At 47.5% G+C, this 16,194-nt stretch overlaps 1 protein-coding gene across 1 annotated transcript in view; it reads right to left on the bottom strand.

Annotated features, from left to right (window-relative positions):
- LOC308578134 (uncharacterized protein) overlaps positions 1 to 16,194 on the bottom strand; it is a gene marked incomplete at its 5' end in the record, with an annotated part of 124,504 nt that overhangs the window by 11,622 nt on the left and 96,688 nt on the right. Inside the window, 2 exons of the mRNA XM_081178400.1 lie at positions 7,029 to 7,130; positions 9,585 to 9,738. Coding sequence (XP_081034526.1) covers positions 7,029 to 7,130; positions 9,585 to 9,738 — 256 coding nt within the window. The remainder of the gene's footprint in view (positions 1 to 7,028; positions 7,131 to 9,584; positions 9,739 to 16,194) is intronic.

Raw genomic sequence — 16,194 nt, 5'->3', positions numbered from 1 at the left:
TGCGTGTGAGGGGAGTACCCTGTTGCAACAGATCAATAAAGATCAAGCTTACTAGCTGCTTTGCTTCTCAATATTCTCTGGTTGGCCTCTGTTATTTTCTCCTACCAATAGGGAACCTATGTAAGGACTCTATATGGGCTCTTGGATACCCCATAAGGGAAAAGGGCATATTTTTATTTACAACAGATGGCGACCACGCACGAAGGGACTTTTGGTTACCCAGATTCTGGAAGCGAGGAAGGACTGGTTATCCAGCGCGCACCAGGCAGTTTGCCAGGAGGAATAACCAGTCTTCCATCGGTCCCAGGGTCTGGCAATAACTGGAGTTTCAGCGGGGCTAACCAGAGGAAGCAAATCTTGATCAGGCCGGCCTTAAAAAAACCAGTCAAGAGATCCCGGGATCACCAGGACAGCGCTTGCGAAGTGAGTATGAGTAGGAAAAATGGGTAGTGGGGTGGGATTCTGCAAACCACAGCAAACCTATACTTCTCAAATCCTTACTTCTTTCCTCACTTTAACTCTTGAAAAATTGCCTTCTCCTCCTTTCTGTCCCCTCGATCTCAACACCAGCCTTAGCCCTTCGGAGTATGCCCAGGCAAGGGTTGTGTGTGACTTCTTTCACTTAATTCTTTATGCCGACCTATTCCTTCGGAGTTTTGCCCAGAAAGGTCGTGCAATTTCTTCTGCACTGAAAACTATAATTCCCAAGACTATAACTCCCAGCGCAGCCGCACCTCTGCCATGGCGATCTTTGTTAGAAATGACCTGTGAACAGAGAACGCAAGGGCGCTGAATTCCTTTCCATCTTTCATATTCCAGAGTCTCAATCTGGCATTGCAAGTGTGCAAGCGTTCAGTAGGGACTCTGAGTTAGATTGTAAAAGGCAGGGAGGTTGCTGTGGGTTGTAGAATAGAGATTAAGTCAGGTATCCCCAGGTTTTCCCCTCGGAGATTTGTCCAGGTATCCCCAGGTTTTTCCCCTCGGAGATTTGTCCAGGTATCCCCAGGTTTTCCCCCTCGGAGATTTGTCCAGGTATCCCCAGGTTTTTCCCCTCGGAGATTTGTCCAGGTATCCCCAGGATTTTCCCCTCGGAGATTTGTCCAGGTATCCCCAGGTTTTTCCCCCTCGGAGTTTTGACCAGGTTTCCCCTTTTCCGGACCCTTCGGAGTTTTGCCCAGGTCCAAACCCCTTTTAATTGAAAATGGGTGCACCTCAGTCAAAAGAAAAAAAGTCCCCAGACCCCTGGCGTGAAAGAAGCCCAGTTGGTGCTTACTTCCCGCCTGGACTCTGACAGTCCCCTTCAATTTGTGTTTAAGAAACGTTTTTCCTGTGTTTAAATTGTACTTAGGCAACATCCAGCAGCTGCTTATCTTAAATGTGCCATCTAAAATAAAAATGCAAGCTTGCTCCAAATTCTAAATCTAAGGAAGCCATGTTGAACCTTATCAGTCTTTAAACAAGACAAAAATTGAGAATGAAGTGTGCAAATGTTTGTTAAAGAGGCTCTAAAAGAGAGTTTTTCTCCCAAGTGGTAAAATCCTGTATACGTGCTACTTGTGTTCTGAAAGGAGGATTACCCCACCCCCTTTCTCTAGTTTCAGTGGGGAGGGTGATTTTAAGTCTAATGGTAAATGATGTTGTGTTGTAACTTTTGAGTTTGTGAGTACACCTGTGTTCCAGTCTAAGTTAACCTAATGTTTCTGCTGCAAAAGCCTAGTTGAGCCAACTGCTCTCTCAAGCTAAAATGCAGTGTATGTATTTCATTAAGCATATGCCTATGAAAGTATGGTGTTCCTTCTAAGAAAATCTGAGTCCAGTTTTAACTTTGATCTGGTTGGACAGAAGAGTTATTGTAAGGCTCCTGATATCAGTCTCAATAAGACGTCCTGGCCTCTTTTCTTAGAAAATGCCCCCCCCCCTGTTTCATTCTGTCTCTTTCAGGTTTTTTTTGTTTTTTTCCCCCCTTCTCCTTCTTATTCTGTGCCAGGTAAATTTACTCCCGAGTAAGCTTCCTTTAAAGGAAACTGCAAAGGGGGGGGGCATAGATTAGGCTTACTATTCCTCTGCAAGTTCAGGAAAAATTGTCACTTTTGTATTCCTTTTAAATCAAATCTATGGTTGTTTTAACTATGCTTTATAAGAGATCCTCTCCCTATCTTAGGAAAAATGTTCACTTCAGTCTTTAAAGATAATTTATCTAGGAACTTTCACTCTTTAGTCTAAGGAAGTAAACACTCACTCAAACTAGCTTCAAGATCTGCTAAAAGGGTTGGGTACTTTTATTTTCCTCTTCCATAGTACATGATAGGCGCATGGCTTGTGGTCTCTTCCCCAGTTGTGTCTGTGTACATAAGTATGTGTGTGTCTCTCTGGTAGTACAAATCTTGCTATGAACCCTGTATTTTAGGGTTGGACTAGATGACCCCAGGTCCCTTTCAACTTTCCCAATTTGTGGCTGATGAGTTGAAATCCAGCCCAGATTTGCTCTTTGTTTTTAAAGGTGAGAGGTGAATGTGTGTGTTTCTGGTAGTACAAATCTTGCTATGAACCCTGTATTTTAGGGTTGGACTAGATGACCCCAGGTCCCTTTCAACTTTCCCAATTTGTAACTGATGTGTTGAAATTCAGCCCAGATTTGCTCGTGATGTTTGAAGCAGAACTGGTGATATCAGGCATTTAAGTGATTAGTGTTTATCATTTTGTCTATTATTTACAAAAATCAGACTTAAAAGTCTACTCAAAGTTTAAGCACATAAAAATTCATATAGTTAAGTAGAATTAGCCTTGACCATGACTGAGAATGTTAAAAAAATAAAATAAAATAATCCTATGAATTCTAACTCTCTGGCCATTTTTACTCATAAATAAGAGAGCGGTTGATTGTTCCGCGAATGGCCAGAGGGATATTAGCCCTTTCCTGTACATAAAGGAAGCACTCCTTTGCTTGGGCTGAATGGTGAATACTTGAATTGCTGAGTTTCTCTTTTTTGTTTTAAAATCTAACCATATTTTTAAAATCTACTCCTTACCTTTCCCTTCCTTATTCTAATTGAGCCAAAAGATGCAACATTTTCAATGGTATAAAAGGTTTGCTGAGGCATGAACTCTGCACATGCACAGAGGCTAGATCAGCTTAAAAAAAAAAAGAGAGAGAGAGAGAGAGAGAGAGAGAGAGAGAGAGAGAGATTGGAGGGGGGAGAGAGAAGGTTTGGAGAGCAGTGTGCTGCAGGGAGAAACCTTTCCAAATAGCCATTGAGGGAAATCACCCTTAATGTGTTTTGCTCCAGGGGCTACTTAATACAAAAGAGTTAAGTACTGGACATGTCAAATTCTTTTCACAGGTAATATCAAAGCACTCCCACTGTGAGTTCCTCTCTTGAGTAGATTTTATAACAGTGTGTGTGTGTGTGTGTGTGTGTGTGTGTGTATGCCTATGCATTTTAGGAACAGCATTTCCTGACAGACCTCTCACATGAAATAATTTTCCCTTTCAACAGGTGTGTATATGCCTATGCATTTTAGGAACAGCATTTCCTGACAGACCTCTCACATGAAATAATTTTCCCTTTCAACAGAGTGTCCTTTCTTTTCTCCCACAGCACAAATGATAATGAGGGGATGCAAACAGTGATTTAAATACTCTATAAAAAGTAATTGCATTTGTTTTTCTTTTTGTCTTTCTTCCCTTAAAGCCAAACAGCAACTTTCTTTCTGTTCTGTGAAACAAGTCTGAATCCCTGCTGTATTAGTAACTTCCATCTCTTTGTGCCTTTGACACTTTAAGTTACAAATAATCTGTTTTCATTTATTTAATCAGTTTCTCCATGATGTCTATGAAGTTAATCGAAGCACAACCAAACATTGTTTGAGCATTTCTTACTAATTCTGTCATTTTGGCTAGTGCAAGGTACCTGCACAACTTTAAATTGCCATTCATTTTTATTGGTATTAACTCATTTCCCAATATTCCGCTATTAACATTACAGCTGATGTCACATCAAGAAACACTTTTATTTTCATTTGTGATGTTAGAATGCCAAAACAGATTACTTCAGGTTACTTCAGGTTGCTTATTAATTGTGTGTCTTAGCATTTATTTATTTTTGGTTCCTCATAGGTCATTTGTGTGTGTGTGTTTTACTTTGGGGACATGTTCATCACATGTTGAAAGTCAGTTTCATGAAGTCCTTTTATTGGATAGCACATGGTGAATTTTAAGTTTTCCCCATTGTTTTCCCTTTTTCCCCCAGTCCAGTAGTAATCTGTGTGGTTTTGATAATATCTTTGTACTATTTAATAATAGTTATTTTCTGAATCTGATGTCTTTGTGTCAAGTCCATTTTCATCTAACTGGTAATCTAATTTTTTGCTTTCTTTTTATTTTTTAACCTTTGTATTTTTTACAGTTCTCTTTCTATACATGTGGAGTAATTTTTATTTTATAATATGAAAAGAACAACAACAACAAAAATTAAGTGAAGGAAAGCAAACAAACTTAGCAGATAATAACAGTAATTATGTGGAAATGTGATAATAATATTGAAATAAATAAAATGCTTAATGTGCTAAGATTTTTATTTATCTGCAGCTTCCCACGGAAAACTCAAGGACATCCCTTTTGCCTTTTCCCCCTTCCTTGTCTAACTGTGTTTAAGTCTCCCCAAAACCCTGCCCCCTTACAGGATATCACTTCTACAGATGTGCAATGATGAAAAGCAGCAACAACCCCTCAACTCACAAGACCTGCAACACCAGAGTTTTCAAAGTGCCCACAGTTATCTCTTTCAAAGGCTATAGACTGAGGGGGGAGTGGGGCTGACAAAGGGGGGAGGGGTTGAACTGACAAAGGGGGGAGGAGTTGAATTGCAAGGACATTTTTTCACTTGAACCTCAAGCCTCTGCTCCAGGATTCAAAAGATACATACGTAAAAGATCACAATTGTGTCAAGATATGCAACAGATATTGAATTATTTTGTTTTGTATTATGTCTTATTATGTAAGAATGTTGAAATGTGTCTGACAGTGTAATTTCCACAAAGGGGGGAATATTGTGTGTAACTGTTTTTATGTTTAATGTCTTATTGCTTACACACCAATGGAGAATTCTCATGCATTTTATACTTTCTAATAGCTCACACTATTGTGTAGTCCAATGTTTAGATATCCACAATTCGTTGTCCCACCTGGCACTATGCCAACCTTCCCTACCCATTTTAAAAAATGTGCTAAACCAAGGAGAAGCTTCTAAGAAACATGAGGGTGGATATGCTTTGGTTTAGCAGGAATGATTTCTTATAGACTTAAATTGACTTATTTGGACACCTTGTTAAGAATGGTTTTCTTTAACAGATTGGTTTGAAGAGTTGAGAACCATGGGGCAAGATAAATTCAAATTGGACTCAGTTTGAATTGGGCAAGTGTATCCAGGCTGCAATTAGCTTTTGGTCCTTTAAGTGCAAGTGAGCAACTTCCCATTGTGCGAGTGCGAGACCACAGCCTATAATAAAAAACCATAGCTAAAGGCCAAGGCGAAGACCTCTCCCTCACGAGATGCCCAAAACCTGTGCCAGCTATGGTGAATGCCAGGCGACATGGTTAAATGAAAGCCCTGAGGGGATTCAACAGAAGGGATGTGTTGCTGTAGCACTATGTCAGTGTGAGACCACAGAAGAGCTACCTTGACACCTGAGAACACAAAAATGGCGGGGGGGGGAAGCAAACTGCACTTTTCAGTCATTAGTGGACCTTACCTTCCTGCTTGGTGTAAAGCATAGAACACTATTGAGTAAATGGTCTCTCCCAAGGTGTTAAAATGCCACAAGTAATTTAGTAGCAAAACGCAACATGTGTTATTTTTATGATATATTTATACAAACACATCCATTTACAACATCCGATGTTATTATTTGTGGGGCAAAAATTTTTAAGAAAAATTCTAGCCCCAAAGGGGGGAATATTGTGATAGGAATTTTATGGTTTTAGATATATAGTAATGTTCATAACTGCACATACATAGATCAGTACAAGAAGGCCGACCTGGAACCATTTTGATTCCTAAACTGACCAAATCCTTTCTCTGCAAGGTTAAAAATGGAAAAGCCTCCCCATTGTCTCTTCCTTTAATCTGTGTTTGAATAAGGTGTGAGCCTGTGACCTGGCCCAGGAAATAAGTATTTTAGCATTACAAAGGAATGGCCAGGCTCCCCAGAAAATCCAATCAAGTAACCTGCTAGACAGGAGATAAACAAGGAGAAGAGAAAAACAACATTTAAATTTCTGTGATGTAGGTGGGATGTATCTGAGGGGTGGTCTTAGGTTACACCCCTTCTGTGATGTATGCATAATGTTTCTGGGGGTGGTCCTGATCTAGAGAAGGGGAATTTCAAAAGTCTTTATAAGGCCTCGCAGGCCATTGTTCTGGGTCCTCTTCCTCTCCTGCGTGTGAGGGGGGTACCCTGTTGCAACAGATCAATAAAGATCAAGCTTACTAGCTGCTTTGCTTCTCAATATTCTCTGGTTGGCCTCTGTTATTTTCTCCTACCAATAGGGAACCTATGTAAGGACTCTATATGGGCTCTTGGATACCCCATAAGGGAAAAGGGCATATTTTTATTTACAACAAGTAGGAGTCAATGGGTATGGTCCACCTGCTGGCAACTGTGAATGACTGAAAAAACAAGGGATGGTACGCAGATGACCTGAAATAGTTTTAGGATATGTAATGAGACACAGTCGTCCACAGGTTGACCATACCGATTGAGTCCTACTACCGTTCAGAGAAATACCCCGCCCCACCCTCCCTCTAAATATCAGGGTGTGGGGACTTCCGCTTCAGTGTATCTGAATAAGTCTGCCTGCACATGAAAGCTTAGACACAGAACAAACTGAGTTGGTCTCTAAAGTGACATTGGACAATTCCTGAATTAGGTGACGCTTTTACCATTACCGTGGTACCTTGGGACTCAAACGCCTCGGTTCCCAAATGCCGGAAACCCTGGGAGTGTTGGCCCTTAAAACTCTGCCTCACCTGCAAACAGTGCGCCAGGTTGCAGTAAGCGTCAGGAAAATCCGGCTTCAGTTTCAAGGCGGTGCAATACGAAGCAATTGCCTCTGGGATGTTTCCGGAATCCTAGAAAGGGAGGGATATTTCAGCAATTGCCACTAGCTTTTTTTCTCAACCATCAAAACCAAAGATGAAGAACAGACAGAAGGCACGATGATCCACACCTGGTAGACTTATAAAGTAACATTCAACAATCATTGGAATAGAACAGGGGTCGGCAAACTTTTTCAGCAGGGGGCCGTCCACTGTCCCTTAGACCTTGTGGGGGCCAGACTAGATTTTGGGGAGGGGGAAAAAGGAACGCATTCCTATGTCCCACAAATAACCCAGAGGTGCATTTTAAATAAAAGGACACATTATACTCGTGTCAAAACATGCCGACTCCCGGCTAGATTGAGAAGGCCATGGGGCCGTAGTTTGCCTCCCCATGCTATAGAATAATATTGAGTATCAGCATGTAAAAATTCAATAGAAACCTACTCTTAACAATTACAATAAATTGTAATTAATCGTACAATAAATGAATATTACAATGAATGATTATTGTAATTGATCATAGAATAAATGTTACAATAAATGGTTATAAAACAATGGCAAGTCACAGTGTCTACAATAGCCGCAGCGAGAATCTTAACAGACAAAGGATGGAAAGGAGAATCCCATCCCTACTAAGTTGGCGTAGCTAGCAAAAAGGCTAAAATACGCAGAATTAGCAAGATTATAATACAGGCAGAATTACGAGAGGTTTTGGAAGAAACATTTCATAGAGAACAGGACACTTGCAGAGTACAGTGGTACCTCTGGATGTGAATGGGATCCGTTCCGGAGCCCCGTTCGCATCCTGAAGCGAATGCAACCCGCATCTGCACGTCGCAATTCGCCGCTTCTGCGCATGACATCATTTTGAGGGTCTGTGCATGCGGCGAAACCCGCAAGTAACGTGCTCCGTTACTTCTGGGTCACTGCGGAGCGCAACCCAAAAATATTCATCCTGAAGCATATTTAACCCGAGATAGGACTGTATTGTCTAAATTTACAGGGGTGCCCAAATTTTCCCAAAGAGGGCCAGATTTGACATGAGGGCGGGGCAAATTTGTTGAGCTGTTTTAGGATTTAACCCCAAGGTTGTTGAGCTCTTTTTAGGATTGAAGTTGTTGAGCATTTGGGGGGGGGGGGTTGCCCCAGTAAGTAAACCAGGTTACGCTCCCCGGCCACACGCTGGACATGTGTGGTCTAAAAAAAAATGTTGGGAAAATTTAAATTCTTTGGCAGGTGTGGATTGACAAAGGACAGCAGGAAATATGACAAAACCAATGCATTTTGAGATCTAGGAGAGACGAGCAAAAGGGCGCCATCGGAAATGTGACGTAGGGGTGATTGGAAGTCACAATGAGATTTTTGGGTGTGGAACTCCACCATACTTTCCGTCTATATAAGCCACCCTCTATTTGGGGGGGCTCAAATTTAAGAAAATGAGCCATTCACCCACCCAATCACCCGTATAAGACCTCCCCCCCCCATTTTTATTTCAAAGTAAAAATAGCAATTTTTTCATTTTCCTTTTAAAAAAATTATTTACAAACAAACACATAGACACAAAACAAAATTCGTATTACCCTACCACCCAAAATTTCAGACATTAAAACCACCCTCGTGGCTTCCCTCCACCGCCCCTCACCCTCCTATATAATATTTCACATTGCCATTTTTATTTCCCCCCTATTTATTTATTTATTTTTGATTTCATTTTACATGCTAGTTGCCGTACATTTTCAACACTATACATTACATATATGGATTCCCCACATCTAACCCTATACACAACTCAGCATTTACCCAAATACCCACGTGACTTCCTTCACTCACATTCACATTGCAATTTTTATCTAAATTTATATTTCTTAACTCTTTTAACTTACTATTTATTATTATTATAAACCAGATTTACAAACATTAAACCAAACATATCAACATGTTAGTTTTTGAGCAGTACTTGAACACATAATCTTCAAACCATTTCCATTATATTTTTATTTTCCAGTTTGATTGGTACCTTATTACTGCACTTGACCTTGCCAGTTCTATAAATTCAATTAGTTTCTTTATCCAGTCATCCTTTGTGGGTATATATTTCCTGTTCCAGTTTTGTGCAAGGAGTAGCCTTGCTGCAGCTGTCGCGTATAAGAATAATATCTTCCCATCTTGTGGTATTTCTTTACCTCTTATACTCAGTAAATATGCCTCTGGTTTTCCCCTCTAAATTAATTCTGATCATCTTTTTTATTTCCTCATGAATTTTTTAACGTTTCTGTAGCCCCACCATAAACGTATCGGCGTGCCCTCTGCCTCCTCACACTTCCAGCATAAATTCCAATTCTCCCCTTTTTCTTTTTGTGCCCCATCTCGGTTTGGGACGGCTTTTGCCAGTTGTTTTCCTTTTGTAAAAACTAAGATTCCCCTGCTGCCCCCCCCCCCAGTTTTTTTTTTTTTAAATAGATTTAGCAGAGACACAAAGCTTACCTTATGGATGGAAGTGAGGTTGCTGTGGGCATCGGCAAACGCAGGATTTATCTGGATTGCTCTTGTGTAGCATTGCAGAGCTCCCTGGACGTCTTGCATTTCCTTCAAGGTGTTCCCCATGTTGGAATAGGCGTCTGCAAAAGTGGGACTGATTCTGACATGGAGGGGGAGAGAAAAAGTGCCATTTTGGTACAAAAATACTCTGAAGTTACGCTGGAAATGTAAGGGTCAAGAAGGCTCTTTCTATCCTATACGGTGGTCTTTAGGGCAGTTCATTAAAAAAACTTTTTTAAAAAATGCTGTCAGAGCTGCTTCAAGATCCTAGCTCACAGAGGATCGCGCTAGCCAGCGGTCATTAAGTAAAAGTCTTTATTGAATTACAGTTTCCATTCTCACGCTGCTGTCTGCAACTCTACGTCTACTAGCTAGATCGGCGAGGCTCCGTCTGAGTCTCCGCCCCGTGCGCACCAACTTAATATCCTAGCCTTGCTCCACCTTTTCCTCCTGACTGTCCTCCTCTGGGTCCCTCTACCCCCCGGGGCTTCTTCCTTCCGGGATTCTTCTGACGCTGACCCGGACCCTTCTGCCTCCTTGCGCCGGGCTTTAGGACCTGGTTCCCTTTCGGGGCTGCTCACTGCGCCGCCTTCCTCTGCATTTGAACTTGGCGCGCGCGCCCAACCTTCCACTTTCCTCTTAACCGTTTCTTCGCTCCCCGATGGAGGTGTGGCCACTCCTGACTCCTGCCCTCCCTCCTGTGGTGAGCTGCCAGCGCTTCCCCCCTGGCTCCTTTCCTCTTCCCTGCTTCCTGGCGGTGACGCTGGTCCCGATTTCCAGCTGCTCCCCCCTGAGTCTCCTCTGGCTCTATCTTCCTGGGGTGCCTCTCTAGATTCCCCCCTTGCCCTGGCCACTGGTGCTCCTTTCTGTGAATCCTCTGATTCACTGGAAAGACTGGGAGATCTCGGGTCGTCGTCATCACTTATCCTTTCCTCTGTCTCCTCCCCTTCGCTCTCTGTTTCCTCCCTTGCCCGTGCCTCTGCACCTAAACCCCTGACATCCATCCCCCCCTCGAAGCCCCCCAGTCCCCCCTCCCCTCCTTCCGGTGCTGGAGCTGGGGGCTGCTGTTGCAAAGGGACGAACGTCGGATATCGGTCGCTTCCCGTGGCAGGCCTCCATCGGAACTCTTCCGGGTCTTCCTCCCTGCTCTCGTTGACGACAGTCACCTCCTCTTCCATCTCTGTGCCGCCGTGCTCGAAACCAGGGTCGTCCCCGAAAATGTCCATGTCCGTCTCTCCCGCACTTCCTCCAGGCGGCGTTGCTCGGCCGGAACAGTCCAGCCACTTCCTGCGGAACTGCTCCTCCGGCCTATCGTCCCACCAATACGAGGGTTCTGAGACAGATCCCGAGGGTGACCCCTCCGGGGAACGGACGTCTCGTGTCGGTTCCTCGTCCGAGTCGAACCCCCTGAACGTGCTGTCCGAAAGCGTGGGCGTGAAAAGCCAGTCGTCGAAAAAGTCCGCTGGCATAGGTCTATGTGGGAAGAGGGCATGAAACTCGTCTTTGAGCAGAGGTTCGTCTAAAGCGTAGCCCGGCACCCAGCTGTTCGCACTGGCCGGGGTGCCCTCCCTGGCGAGAAAGTATTCTACTCCCTCTTCCCCCCATCTGGAGTCCAAAATCTCCGTGACTTCGTTGATGCGCTCCTCCTGTGCCACTCCCGCGTGCCCCGTTCCTTCTCTGAGCGGACTCGGCGCCGTTCCGGGTTCCTGGAACCTGTGCGGTGCCTTGTAGGGAGTGAGCACCGATCTGTGGAACACCGGATGCATTCTGGAACCCTCCGGAAGCGCCAGCCTGAAAGCCACCGGGTTGACCTGCTCTTCGACTTGGTAGGGCCCCAGTTGTTTATGCCCTAGTTTCTTCTTGGCCAACGACCTGGCCGGCACTGCGTGGGCTGCTAACCAGACCCAGTCTCCCACGTGGAGCTCTTCGCCAACCCTTCTGTGTTTGTCCGCTTGTACCTTGTATGCGTGTTTAGCCAGCTCCAGGTGGCGCCGCAGCTGATCGTGGACTTCCTGCAGCTCCGACGCGAACGCATCTGCTGACTGCGGCTCCCCTTCTCCCCTGCATTCCAGTCCCGGGAAGGTTCTAGGGTGCCGCCCGTTGTTGGCGAAGAACGGCGTGACGCCCGTGGATACGTGCTTCGTGTTGTTGTAGGCAAACTCTGCAAGCGGCAGGTAATCCACCCACGTCGCAGGCTGTTGGTTCGCATAACATCTCAGGTACTGCTGCATGATGGCATTGGCTCGCTCCGCTTGCCCGTTGGTCTGCGGGTGTCTCGCCGACGCCAGATTGATCTTGACGTTTAGGAAGCCCATCAGCTTCTGCCAGAAGTTCGAGATGAACTGCCGCCCGCGGTCGGACAGAATAGACCGTGGCAGACCGTGAACCTTGAACACGTGGTCTATGAACAGTTTGGCGGTTTGCTCTGCCGTGGCCACCTTAGCACACGGAATGAAATGCGCCATCTTGGAGAACAGGTCCACCACCACCAACACTGCCGTCTTGCCCCTTGAGCTGGGCAGATCCGTGACAAAGTCCAGAGCCACCCTTTCCCAAGGTTCGACCGGAGTTTGCAGCGGCTCCAACAGTCCAGCCGGCGGTTTGTGCACCGTCTTTGCCCTCTGGCAAGTGTCACACCTCGCCACGTAGTCTGCGACCTCCCCTCTCATTCCAGGCCACCAGAAATCCCTGGCTACTAATTCCACCGTCTTCTCCTTGCCAAAGTGCCCGGCCGTGGGTGCGTCGTGCAGCTGCTGAAGCACCTTGGCTCGAAGTTCGTCACCCGGCACGTAGATGGCCCCTTTACGGATGAGCAAGCCATCTCGTAGCTGGAAACCGTCGGCCGCTGCCTTGCCCCCTCGCACCTCTGCCATCTTCGTTTGTGCGAAGGAGTCCCCCTGCAACGCTCGCCGCACCGCCTCTAGGTCCACGGTCGCCGCGGCGCACGCCCACACTGTCGGTGCAAAGATGTGCATGGCGGCCGCTGGTGTTGCGTCCTCCAGATACTGTGGCTTGCGGGAGAGAGCGTCTGCCATGATGTTGGTGTCCCCCGGGACATACTCTATTCGGAAGTCGAAGTCCGCAAAGAACTCAGCCCAACGTATCTGCCTCTGGTTCAGGAACTGTGCCGTGCGCCAGTGTTCCAGATTCTTGTGGTCCGTGCAAACCTGCACCGTGTGCTTGGCGCCGATCAGAAAGTGCCTCCACGCCTTGAACGCTGCATGAATGGCCAGCAACTCCCTGTCCCATATGGTGTAGTTCTGCTCGGACTTGCTGAGCTTCCTGGAGTAAAACGCTCCCGGCCGCCACACGCCCTGCTGGTCCTTCTGCAGCAGGACCGCCCCCACTGCTCTGTCCGAAGCGTCTGTCTCCACCCTCATCGGCATGCTGGGGTTGACATGAAGCAGCTGCTCTTCCGACGCGAAGAGACGCTTGAGGGCCTGAAAGGACTGCTCCGCCTGCTCTGTCCAGATGAACTTCTTCTTCTTGGAGCTAAGGGTGTCAGTGATGGCCGCCGTCTGCATCGCGAAGCCCTTGATAAACTTGCGATAGAAGTTCGCAAAGCCGACAAACCGTTGGACCTCCTTCCGGTTGCGTGGGCTCTTCCAATCCAACACTGCTCTAACCTTGGCGCTGTCCATGGCGAGCCCCTTGTCAGACAGCTTGTAGCCCAGAAAATCCACCTCCGGCACGTCAAATTGGCACTTCTCCAGCTTGGCGTAGAGCCTGTGTTGCTTTAGCCTGCCCAGCACTTCCTTGACGTGCTTGTCATGTTCTTGCTGCGACTCCGAAAAGATCAGGATGTCATCCAAGAAACAGACGCACGTCTTGTAGAGAAGTCCCGCCAACACGTGATGCATAAATGCTTGAAAAACGTGAGCGCCATTTTGCAGTCCAAAAGGCATAACTCTGTATTCGTAGGTACCCAGTGGCGTGAACATGGCTGTCTTCCACTCATCACCCTCCCGCATGCGAATGAGGTTGTACGCCCCCCGCAGGTCCAACTTGGTGAACACCTTTCCCTTCCGTACCTTCGCCAGGAGGTCGTCAATGCGGGGCATGGGGAAGTCCGACGGCTTGGTCACACTGTTCAAAATCCTGTAATCCACTACGAGTCTTTTTTGGGGTGTGTCTCGCTTCTTAACAAAGAATACAGGACTGCCCCCCGCTGCCTTAGACTCTCGGATGAAACCGCGCTCCAAATTATGATCGATGAAGTCTTTGAGTTCCTGCAGTTCGTCCTCAGACATGGAATACAGCTTCCCTTTAGGCAGCGCCGCCCCCGGCAGCAGGTCAATTTTGCAGTCATATGGTCTGTGAGGGGGTAGCCTGTCCGCCTCCTTCTCGCAGAAAACTTCCAGAAATTCTGCGTACTTGTGGGGAATCGCTTGCAGCGTGCCTAGCAGCAGCTGTGACTCCTCTTCCTCTCCTTCCTGCCTGGGTACGATGCAGTGTTCAGCACAAAAGGAAGAGCCGAAAACCAGCTGCCTCTGGAACCAAGCCATCGTTGGGCTGTGCTTGTCCAGCCAACTCATGCCCAATACAACGGGCGTGTCAGACAGTTGAGTGACGTTGAAGCTGATGACTTCCCTGTGATTTCCAAGTCGCATCACCATTGGTGGCGTCTGCTTCACCACTTGCCCCCCTAGCAGCTCCCTGCCATCCACAGTGACAACCTGCAGGGGCAGTGTGGCCGGCAGCAACTGCACAGCGTGCCTGTCGACAAATTCCTGCCCTATAAAGTCCGCGTTGCTGCCGGAGTCGATGGTGATTGGCACGTCCATGGTGATTCCATTGGGCAGCTGGAGAGATGCTGTGAGCCTCACTACTGGTTTGGGCGGGAGGGGGTTCACTGGCTGTAAAATCTCTGGGGACTGCGTCACTAACACGTCTGGCTGGGCCCCAGTGCCTCTTCCTCCAGCCAGACATCGTCGTTTCCCTGCTGTGGTCCTCCCTGCTGCGTTGCTGCAGTCACCATTGCTGAGGCTGCAGTAAGCTTGTGGGGCCTCTGGGGACACTCTTTCGCCATATGCCCTGGCTGCTCACAGACGTAACACTTCCTGGTCCCTCTAGGAGGCTTCGCCTTCACTGCTGCCGGTGCTAGGGCTCTGGTTGCTGACTGAGCCCTTGCACCTCCAACCTCCATAGGTTCGGCTCCTCCTCCTGGCGGAGGCGTGGATTGCGCCCGTGCTGCTTCTCTGGGAAAGAAGGAGGGGCCCCCGGCTGGTTCGCGCCCTCCACGTCCTTCGTCCTTGCTCCACGGACGTCCTTCCAGCCTCACCCCCACAGCCAGTGCCCTCTGAACGACCTCCTGGGTGGTTCGGGGTCTCTCCCCCCTCGCTATCTCATCTTTAATCGAGTTGTGCAGTCCCTCCCAAAAGAGGTCTCTTACAGGAGCCGAATCTCTGTCCCATTCCAGGGCGCTGACCAAGGCGAAAAAGCGGGCATGATACTGTCTGACGCTGGCCCTCCCTTGTCTCAGCCCATGCACCTCCTTCCGTGCAAGATCAATGTCAATACTTGATAAGAAACACCCATCCATCGCTTTAATAAAGGCATCCGCATTCTGGAGCGCCGGATCGTTATCTCTCCATAAATTGCGCAACCATGCTTTCGCCTCCCCATGCAGATGGGACATGATGAACCCCACTCTCTCCTGTTCATCTCTAAAGTCTTTATGCAACAGTTGCAGTGCGCACAGTACGTCGGCTCTAAAGTTGGGATACTGTTGCAGGTTCCCATCGAAGTGAGAGAGCAGTCCGCCTGTCCGTCTCGCCAACCCAATTCCCTCCTGCCGGGGTGTTTGCTTTGCCAGTACGTCTAACCTGACCTGGAGATCCCTGCAGGCGGCAGCTGCCTCGTCCTCTCTCTTCCTGGATGCGAGAACCTCGGCGTTCAGTTGTGCCACTGCTTTTCTGAGGTCCTCTATCTGCTGCTCAGCCGTCATGTCTCCTGCCGTTCGTGAGCTCGCTAGTGGGCGCCTGTTTCTCTCCCCTCCTCGAGGCTGCAGATGCCCACAATGTGGAGACGGAGCCTACTGTCAGAGCTGCTTCAAGATCCTAGCTCACAGAGGATCGCGCTAGCCAGCGGTCATTAAGTAAAAGTCTTTATTGAATTACAGTTTCCATTCTCACGCTGCTGTCTGCAACTCTACGTCTACTAGCTAGATCGGCGAGGCTCCGTCTGAGTCTCCGCCCCGTGCGCACCAACTTAATATCCTAGCCTTGCTCCACCTTTTCCTCCTGACTGTCCTCCTCTGGGTCCCTCTACCCCCCGGGGCTTCTTCCTTCCGGGATTCTTCTGACGCTGACCCGGACCCTTCTGCCTCCTTGCGCCGGGCTTTAGGACCTGGTTCCCTTTCGGGGCTGCTCACTGCGCCGCCTTCCTCTGCATTTGAACTTGGCGCGCGCGCCCAACCTTCCACTTTCCTCTTAACCGTTTCTTCGCTCCCCGATGGAGGTGTGGCCACTCCTGACTCCTGCCCTCCCTCCTGTGGTGAGCTGCCAGCGCTTCCCCCCTGGCTCCTTTCCTCTTCCCTGCTTCCTGGCGGTGACGC

The sequence above is a fragment of the Podarcis bocagei genome (assembly GCF_964188305.1).
Source record: "Podarcis bocagei genome assembly, chromosome: W".
NCBI classification, from domain to species: domain Eukaryota; kingdom Metazoa; phylum Chordata; class Lepidosauria; order Squamata; family Lacertidae; genus Podarcis; species Podarcis bocagei.
Note: the sequence above shows the minus strand (reverse complement) of the source record. Positions and strands in the feature narration are given on the sequence as shown.